The 9,922-nt window shown below is 53.1% G+C and overlaps 1 protein-coding gene across 2 annotated transcripts in view; it reads left to right on the top strand.

Moving 5' to 3' along the window:
• The first annotated feature begins 6,744 nt into the window (after positions 1 to 6,744).
• ST8SIA5 (ST8 alpha-N-acetyl-neuraminide alpha-2,8-sialyltransferase 5) overlaps positions 6,745 to 9,922 on the top strand; it is a 75,761-nt gene continuing 72,583 nt past the window's right edge. For both annotated transcript variants that reach the window (XM_055559071.1, XM_055559070.1), the window contains exon 1: positions 6,745 to 7,182. In XM_055559071.1, coding sequence (XP_055415046.1) covers positions 7,052 to 7,182 — 131 coding nt within the window. In that variant the 5' untranslated portion in view covers positions 6,745 to 7,051. The remainder of the gene's footprint in view (positions 7,183 to 9,922) is intronic.

Below are 9,922 nucleotides of genomic sequence, written 5' to 3'. Positions count from 1 at the left end.
GGTGGGACGTATCTCCCCATTCTCTCATTTCTCTTCCCTCAACACCACACACTCCCAGAAACAGTGTCCCATTGAGAAGAAGAAAAGGGAAACATAAGTGGAAAAAAGGGTAGAGGGCATTCCACGCATTCTATGCATGGAAATGCCATCCTGTGATCTCCAGGCTGTAGTTCAAGGTTAAATGACGCTGTGCTAACCTGTGGACAAAGGATAATGGATTAACATGTTACAATCTATCAGGCCTTTGTGGACATAATCCTGAACATAGGGGAATGTCTTTTTACGTGACTCTTCCGGTCCATGGAGTAGGCCTTCTTGCATAGGGCTCTGTCTGTCACATGATGGGGAGCAGGGGCAGCCACCTATACAGCCCACTGGTCATACCCATTCGTTTCTGTATCAGGCAACAATAGAGCTGCATGCAAAAGAAGGGGTGCGGCTCACGAAATGTGAGAATTTTTTCTGGCCTTTTCAGAAAAAGCTTGCTGACCTCTGGCATACAACTCTGCCTGCTTGGCCTGTAAGTAACGATGACCTGGGCAAACTTACCACATGGCAAGGCCAGGTGGTCCTGCTGTGAGCACACTCGTGGATGAGGATCTGTTTTGGGGGTGTTTAGGCAGAATACATCAATCCTGTTGTTTCTCATATGCAAGTGTTGACAGGAAAACTTTACAAGAAGTTTCCTTTAAAACGAGTCCCGTTTCCACGGATTTCTATTGTGACATCAGACACATGTTCTCTCCCCAGTAGGTTGCATGAAAACACCAAGGACGAGGCTCCATTGCTGGTCGCCTGAGGTTTCTTTCTAGCACTCTGTGCACAGCTCCGGAGCTGGCCTTTATTACAGGCACAGAGAATACTTCATGTTGAATTTCCTTCCAGCAGAAGCACTGAATGAAAGCTATCAGAGCCTTTCCCAAGAGCCGGGCTTTCAAAGGGAGTGGGGAGAGCATATATTTTTGCACAAGGAACCAGAGGGAACCCTGGAAAGTGCAGAGGTGGGGGGGTGGGGAAAGGAGGGTATCAGAGACAAGCTCTGAGCTGTCCCAGTGTGTGGTGGGCCTGCCCCCAGTATGCTTACCGATGTCCATGAACATCAAACGAGCCACATGTGAAGCACTGAGTACAGTGTGAAGCAGTGAGCCCGCGCCTCCACCCCCACCTGCTCCTCTGGAAGGAGGCAGAGAGTGCCTCACCAAGCTGGTACGGTAATGAGAGATCCTTGGTGGGGCTGCCTGCCAGTGGGGTGCCGGGGGCTGCAGTAGTGGGGAGGGGTCGGCTGCTGGCAGGGGGAAGCAAGATAAGCTGTCACCTCCGAGTCTTTTCAGGCGTTTCTCCCTCAGACTGTTCTCCACCACCCGGCAGATTGATTTATCTAAAGCGCAAATCTGAGCATATTGTTCCCCTACTTAAAATCTTGCAATAGTTCTGTGGTTGCAGTCCCAGCTCCCTGTGTTCTGGTTCCTGCCACCGCCCCCCCCCCCAGCCTCAGTTCCAGCCACACCGAGCTGGCAGTGCCACGTTTGCGGCTGCCCACCCGGCTCCTCTGCCCTGCATACCTCATCTCAGGGCTCCTCATGGCCCACCTCCTTACCTGTCACAACTGAGGCCAAACACTGCCTCTGGACACCTCTCTTGCCAATGGGTCCCTCCCCACCTCCCAGCCCTGACACCCCAGTTTGAGTTACAGGCACACATATCCTCCTCTAGGGTACTGTGTGTCTGTCTTCATTGTGCTATGAAGCTCTTGGGGCACAGATTGGCTGATCTTTTTTCCCTGGAATTCACAAAAGACCAAGCACCTGGAAGCTCTTCCACCACAGCTACCAAGTGACTGGAGATTCTAGGACCCAGGACTGCGGGGAAATGACAGGAGCTCTGCTGCAGCCATGGCATCAGGACTGGGAGCTCCCCTGGTGCTTTAGAAATAGATGATCACAGGGAACAGTCATTCCTTTCCATTTCTCAGGTACCCAAGGAACATTAGACATTTCTAGGCAGCTATATTTATAGGTATTTATCTGAAGTTCTAGCATTATACTGCTGCTAGGTCGCTTCAGTCGTGTCCGACTCTGTGCGACTCCATAGACAGCAGCCCACTAGCCTCTGCCGTCCCTGGGATTCTCCAGGCAAGAACACTGGAGTGGGTTGCCATTTCCTTCTCTAATGCATGAAAGTGAAAAGGGAAAGAAGTCGCTCAGTCGTGTCCGACTCTTCACGACCCCATGGACTGCAGCCTACCAGGCTCCTCCGTCCATGGGATTTTCCAGGCAAGAGTATTGGAGTGGGGTGCCATTGCCTTCTCCGAGCATTATACTGACCAGCCACAGAACGCATCTTGAGGCCGGTCCTGGGTTGCAATGAAGAACATTCAGCTGAATTCATCAGTGCTCTTGCTCAAAGGACAGAACCTGATTCCAGTGTTTCTACCCCAGAGCTTGGCCTTTAAAGTGATCAAAGGAGATCCCAGGTTCTTTCTGGCCACCATATCATCATGTCATCTGAATGTGTTCTTTTTTAGGGCTGTGACTCACAGCTTGTAGGATCTTCGTTCTTCAACCAGGAACTGAACCCAGGCCCGTGGACGTGAAAGCGCAGAGTCTGATTCACTGGACTGCCAGGGAATTCCCTCTAAATGTGTTCTGAGTAACCTTATCATAAACTGTGTAGCTATTTCAATCTGCAGGAGTATGACATGCCCAAGGTAGAAATGGCTCTCTCTGCACCATATGCCCTGAATGCACAAACTATTATGGAATAATAATAATGATGCCTCTACCTTTTGAAGCAAACTGAATAAACTGGGGCAAATTCAGGAGAGAAATACATGTGTAAACAAAAAAATGTTGCCTGCCTTTTCAGTTCTACAAGGATACAGCCATTAGCCACTGCAGTTTCTTCTCTAGAAGAAAATTCAGGGTGGAGAAAAACAGGAAATGTTCTGTCCTTTGGATACACTGGCCCCTAGATAGCTGAGGTGCACATCTAAGGAGAATGTTTAAGAGACCCCAGATTCTTGAATCTTCCTGTACATTGAAAAGCACTAAAATCATTAACTTGGGAGGTCTGTTCTTTGTGATTAGCAGTCATTTTTTGATGTTTGACTACATTTTTTTTCCCAGCAGAAAAATAATCATATATATCTTGGCTCCTCCTTTACCTCTTTGGAGTAGTTCCTCAGAGCTATCTGAGAGGCTGTCTCCTAGGCTATGAATAAAACTTAACTCTCTACCTTTATATTGTGTATTTTTCTTTCAGTTGACCCCTGGGAGGTGGTGTTGAGACAGAAGGGGGATGTTTGTCAGGTTGCAGATGTGAAGGTCAAAAGGGGACTTCACATTCACATTCAAGATTATTTCATAAGTTATTTAGAACAAAGCTCATACTTCATAAGGGAACCGAAAAAGGAGTTTAAGTTATAGTCTATAATAATAATTTATTGAAAACTAGACTGATGGCACAGGGCCCAGTGTCTGCAGTTGCCCATGCAAGGGGCAACCCTGGCTCACTGAATTACGAGGCCATCCCTGGCATTTTTAGTCAGTGGCCACTAGACACCCTCGTCACAGGCAAAGTGTCCCTAAACCACAAATCCGCCTTGTTCATACAAATATAAAAATGTACAGGAACAGCATATTCTTATCACACACTCCTTGAACACATGGGTGGAAGGTGACTTATATAACCTGGCAGGTTGCAGTTGTGTGGTTGAAACAAAACGCAGCTTTCTTAAACCAGTAGAAACCTCTAAGACCTTTTCAAAATAGGAATCTTTCCATTTTCTATTGGAGACAATGCTCACAGCATGAGTAATGCACATCAGTTATCAGTAATTTAGCAGATTGTGCCAGTGTTGACATTTGTTCTTGGCTTAATTGTGCGTGAGTGTGTGTTTTAAACAAAGATGCAGCTGTCCCCATTCCTGGCAATTAGGATATAAAAATGGTGTTCGCTGAGTCTGGCAGAGGGATTGGTTCTCCATGTGTTTACTCTTTTGTTTGCAAGGCCTTCTGAGTGTTTGCTGCAATTCTACCATCAGAATATCAATTTGGTTTAAAATGGAACCATATCCCCATTAATAGAAATAACAGGAACTACAGACCTCCATGTTTCCAGATCATCAGTCTCTGATTCCATCAGAGATGCTTGTGATTGTGTGTGTGTGAAAGAGACTTCTTTGACTTCTTGTGAAGGCAGGTTTTAAATGTTGTTAGGATCAAAAAAGCAGTGTCAGCAGAGATGCTCTGGACTCTTGCTAATCATTTGCAGAGTATCAAGCAATCCAAATACTTCCCATATAGAATACAGTTATCCCTCAGTATCCTCGGGATTGGTTCCAGGGCTCCTGTGGACCCCAAAATCTGCCAGTGCTCAAGTCCCTTACATAAAACAGCATTGTATTTGCATAACACGTATTCACATCTCTAGATTATTTATATTGCCTGCTTCTGCTGCTGCTAAGTCGCTTCAGTTGTGTCTGACTTTGTGCAACCCCATAGACGGCAGCCCACCAGGCTCCCCCGTCCCTGGGATTCTCCAGGCAAGAACACTACTATTATGTAAATGATATGCCAGTAGTTGTACATACAGTTTGAATGCAACAGTTAGAACCAGACATGGAACAATGAACTGGTTCCAAATTGGGAAAGGAGTACGTCAAGGCTGTATATTGTCACCTTGCTTATTTAACTTCTATACAGAGTACATCGTGTGAAATGCTGGCCGGATTGGATGAAGCACAAGCTGGAATCAAGATTGCAGGGAGAAATATCAATAACCTCAGATATGCAGATGGCATCACCCTTATGGCAGAAAGCAAAGAGGAACTAAAGAGCCTCTTGATAAAAGTTTGACCAAGCTCCGGGAGTTGGACAGGGAAGCCTAGCATGCTGGAGTCCATGGGGTCGCAAAGGGTCGGACAGGACTGAGGACTGAACTGAGGCGGTTCAGTTCAGTTCAGTCGATCAGTCCTGTCCGACTCTTTGCGACCCCATGAATCGCAGCACGCCAGGCCTCCCTGTCCAACTCCCGGAGTTCAAACTCCCGTCCATCGAGTCGGTGATGCCATCCAGCCATATCATCCTCTGTCGTCCCCTTCTCCTCCTGCCTCCAATCCCTCCCAGCATCAGAGTCTTTTCCAATGAGTCAATTCTTTGCATGAGGTGGCCAAAGTACCGTCAATCAAATATGGGATTACAATAATAATAGACCATCTAAAAGTTTATGTGTTATTTTTTTACAGTTCCAGTGAGGTCACTCAGTCGTGTCCGACTTTGTGCGACCCCGTGGACTGTAGCCCACCAGGCTCCTCTGTCATGGGATTCTCCAGGCAAGAATACTGGAGTGGGTTGCCATTTACTTCTGCAGGGCATCTTCCCAACCCAGGGTTCGAACCCAGGTCTCCCGCATTGCAGGCAGACGCTTTAACCTCTGAGCCAAGCCTACTGGCACCCTCATGGATAATAGTTATTTGATACATAGATAAAACAGGGTCCGCTTTCACCTTGTAGATTAACACGAATTCCAAGATATTGGTGGAACCCTAATCATGAGATTTAACCTGAGTTCTTTGGTTCTTCCAGTTCAAAGAGCAAACTATTAGATGCTGAGACCAGAGTATTGGAGCCCGGGCACTTCCTGTCAAAGTCCTTTTTCTTGCTGAGAGATTCAAGGTCAAGTTCGGAGATGAAGCCCTGACCTGACTTTAGAATCCCCCGGACTGGCTGGAGAGCCCTGGGAAGGGGCGCCCTAGAATCATCCACTCAGGGCTCCGTGGTGACCCACTTAGGGCTCCGTGGTGACCGCTGCGGGCACGTGACTCCCAGGCGGCAGGGGCTGTCGCAGGGCGTGCGGGGTGGGGCAGGGGTGGAAGGGTGATGGGAGAGCACAGTGAGGGGTTAGCATTTCTGAAGAGGTACCTCTTTGGCATTGCATTTCTTTGGGTCCCCCCCTCTCCACCTCTCCCCCCCCCCCCCCCCCCCCCCCCGGTGTCTGTACTCTTGAAGTGCAGACCTTTCTAAACAGTGACTTACTAGAGCTCTGGGGGACCGTGGTACCCGAAGGCGGCCCGCTGCCTGACCTAAGATTTACGAGTGGTTCCAAGGATGAGACAAGGTCCCAGTGTCTCGGTGACAACAAGGTCTTTGACGAACTGCCGAGAGCTGTGGCCGGGCGGAAAGCCCCAGAATCTCCTCCCTGCTGGAGTGGGGCGCCCGGGGCGCGGGCGGGCGGGCACCCCCGCAGGCCATCAGCATGCAGGACCCGTGCGCTCCGTCCTTGAGGGCTGCCGGGCTGACCTTGCTCGGCTTTCTCGGTAGATATCTCCCCGGGAGCGTAAGGACGCGGCAGCAGGAGTGACTCAGTGCCCCGCCGCGGCTTTCCTTCCTGCCTCCTAAAATTCCGGGATTCAAACCCGGCGTTTTCCGCTCCACCCCTCCCCCTCTCCACCCCCCGCCTGTCATTACCCAGACTGTCCGGGTGTTTCGTCCCCCACCTCCCATCTATAGAACTGAAGGCCGACCTTCGCGCTCTCCCTCGCTGCGGGCCCGGGGATCAGACTTGGCCCGCTAGAGCCGGGGACCGCACTGGGCGACAGATCCGGAGCCCGGCCGGAGGGGGCGGTGCGCGGCGCTCTCCGGCGCACAGGCGGACCTAGCCGAGCCCCGCTCCCCATTGGCCGCCACCTCGGCGGGAGGGGCCGCCCGGGCTCTGGGCACCTGGCGTCGCCCCTCCGCAGGGAAATCGGAGGCTGCCGGGCATGGGCGCCTGGAGGTAAAGGCATCGGGAGGGAGGCCTGGGGTATCTGTGGAGCTCGGGGAGGCCAGCCCTATTCTGCCAGCTGCCCCGGCGCGGGCGGCCCTCGGATTCTCCTGCTCTGGCTTCGGCAGCCGGAAACTTTGCTCCGAGAAGTCCCCCACCCTCCTGATCGCGCCGAGAGGCGCCTGGTGGGCCGCGCGCCCCCGGGGGCCCCGCAGCCCCGCGCGTGATTGCGGGGGCCCCCAGGCGCCAGGCGCCCGCCGCGCTCCGCCGTGCGCGCGCGGCCGCCAGGATGCGCTACGCGGACCCCTCGGCGAACAGGGATTTGTTGGGGAACCGAACTTTGCTCTTCATCTTCATCTGCGCCTTCGCCTTGGTGACCTTGCTGCAACAGATCTTGTATGGCAGGAACTACATCAAGAGGTAAGAAAGTCCGAGCACGGGTGGGGTGGCGCGGAGCCCGCGGGCAAGCCCCCAGGTGGCAGCCGGAGGTTCGGCCCCGGCGTGGCCCGTGTGAGCGACCCCGGGGTCTGCACTGAGCCTCGAGCAAAGCCGCGTGAGGTTTGGGTCACCGCGCTCCTAAGCGCATCTCTCCACGCAACCGGAGGAGAACGCCTGCGTCCAGCGCTGGCCAGAGGGGCCCGACAACTTTGTTCTGTTGTGGAAAACGGGGGACAGGATGGAATTCGGACCGGCCAAGCTGAGGATAAAAACATACGAATGTCCTGAGCTGCCTCAGGGGTCAGATCAGTGTCCTCAAGTCCACAGTGCCGCGGCCATCTGGTCGGAGGGGAGGCTGCCTGGTGTAGAGGGCTCAGAACCGTATAGGGTTACCTCTCGAGTCCTGAACTTTTGTGGGGGCCCCTGGGGGAAAAACACATTCTACCCCCCACCCCCATCCCCCCGCCCAGGAGTGCAGAGTTAGGTGTGGCGGGGTGGATAGTGGGCTCGGACGATGCGACAGAAACAGTGAATTCTTACAGACCGGTGTCCACTGGCACCGGGAAAACTCACCACCCGATCCCTTCTGAAGCAGATGGTTCCATCTCATCCTTCGGCAGAAGGTCAGAGCTGCAGCAGAAGTTAACCGCCCCCACTTGGGCCCCCCTCCTACCCCACCTCATCCGCGGGCAAACTCCATTCGGAGAAAGGGACTCAGCACTCGGGCACGGCCTCAGTCCCTGCGTGCGCAAAACACGGAAATGCCACCATGGGCTTCTGCCTGCGGCCGGTGGAGGGCAGCCGCTTGGGGTTACAGGACCTGGGGAAAGGGCTGCGCTAGGATCCTCGCGTTTCAGAGCCTCTTTCGGAAAGAACCCACTCCTCTTTTCTGCCTGAGCTTTTTGCTTTGCTGTCAGTTGTCTTCCTACCCTCGCTGCCCCTCCCCCCCCCACCCCCTCCCCAGACGGATAGAAAACAAAACGCCTGGCTAGCTATATAAACATCCCGGCTTCTTCCCTAAACTTCCGAATAATAAAACAGTTTTTTTCTTTGCATCCTTTGGAGTCCATGTCAGTCGCTGGCGTCCTAGTCTGGGCTGCATCCAGGGATGGGAGCAAGTGGCACTGCTGCTGGGCCTGGGCTCACCGTAGGAGAGTCAAACAGTTGGGCTATTTTCCGCTCCACGTCCCGAGCTGGGGAGCGTGAGGCCCCTTGGCAAGAACATTTGTTCCCAACCAGCCACTGCCCCGACCTTCCCAGAGAGCATTTTTCTCTGGTTGAGGGCAGCTTACGGGCCCTGCGTGGTGCTGGTACCTTTAAAGGACATTTTCAGAGTCTCCCGGCTTGCTGGAGCCCATTGGGCCTGCCGCCCCCCCACCCCCCGCCCCCACTAAGATGACCCAGTGCAAGGACAGTTGGGCCCGAAACGGCCTGCTTGCTGCACTTGCTCCTTAGCAGGGTGGCTCTGGGTTCCTACCCACTGCTGGCACCTACCCAGAATGGCCCCGGGGTTGCTGGGACCCCTGCTGCCTTATCAACACCGGGAAAATATCCTGCCCACGGCAAACGGCAGCTCAGCTTCTAAGTGCTCGCCCTGGCAGGCCCTCCTCGATCTTGGGCTGATGAGCCGGCTGCCTGGAATTCAGCAGCCATACCAGTTGCATCCTGCCTTCTAACACAGAGACCTCAACCCCCTTAGTCTCAGAGGCCGCCTCACAGGCCTCGCTTCAGGGCCTGGATGAATTCAATCAAGTAAGCAAACTCACATGTACTGGATCCCAGCAGGGCACTGTAGGATCGTTAAAGAAGATGCTGTGGTCCTGGTGTTCAGGCTTCATGTCTAGCTGGGGAAACATAGAGGCCACAGATGAGCTAAGATGTGAGTGTTGAAATGTTTGAGGAGGAAGGCGCCACCGGACCAGAGTTGGGAGGGGAGAAGACCACCTGAAGGAGGTGGGACCCGACTGGGCCCGTGAAGGAAGGAGATGCTTTGGGCAGGTGAGGAAAGTGCAGATCCAGAGCCCAAGAGGGCAGGAGCCAAGGTGCGGAAACGTAGCCCCGCCGACTTGCACCTCCTGGGCTGACCCTACCTGTGCTGTCACACGGGGCTTTAACCATTGATCAGTTGGACCGGCCGAGAGGCTGTCCGGACCCTTCTCCAGGTTGTGGCTGCCACGCTGGCGCACGAATAGCATCTGTTCCCCTATCCTGTTTCTTACACATCTCATCATTGCCATGAATTAACTCGATAAGTTTACTGGTCTGTCTCCTGTGTTTCTACACTTGACACTTGAGCACTCCTCCAGTAGATGCCCTGGAATGGCCTGCACGAGAGTCACCTGCGTGGTCACTGAAATACAGGTTCCCGGACACCTCTCTGGGAGTGGAACCCAGTAACCAGCCTTTCTAATGAGCTCCTTGGGTGATTTGTAACTCTGCTGCTCTGGGCCTGCGGTTCTCAATCAGGGCAGTGTTGCTCCTTGGGCAATGTCTGGAGACATTTTGGGTTGTCACAATAGGGAGAGGAGAGCATCTGGCATCTCTCGGGCTGAGGCCAGGGACAGGGCTAAAGATGCTACAATGCACAGCCCACCCACAACAAGAAAGACTTATCCAGCCCCAAATGTCAGCAGTGCTGAGGGAGAGAAACCCTGCTCTAGATGAACGCTCCATGGGATAGGGTTCACTTCGTTTTGTCCCCAGCTGTACCCTGAGCACCAAA

This window comes from Bubalus kerabau, chromosome 21, assembly GCF_029407905.1.
Source record: "Bubalus kerabau isolate K-KA32 ecotype Philippines breed swamp buffalo chromosome 21, PCC_UOA_SB_1v2, whole genome shotgun sequence".
Taxonomy (NCBI): Eukaryota; Metazoa; Chordata; class Mammalia; order Artiodactyla; family Bovidae; genus Bubalus; species Bubalus kerabau.
This window is presented reverse-complemented; position numbering and strand designations above follow the sequence as displayed.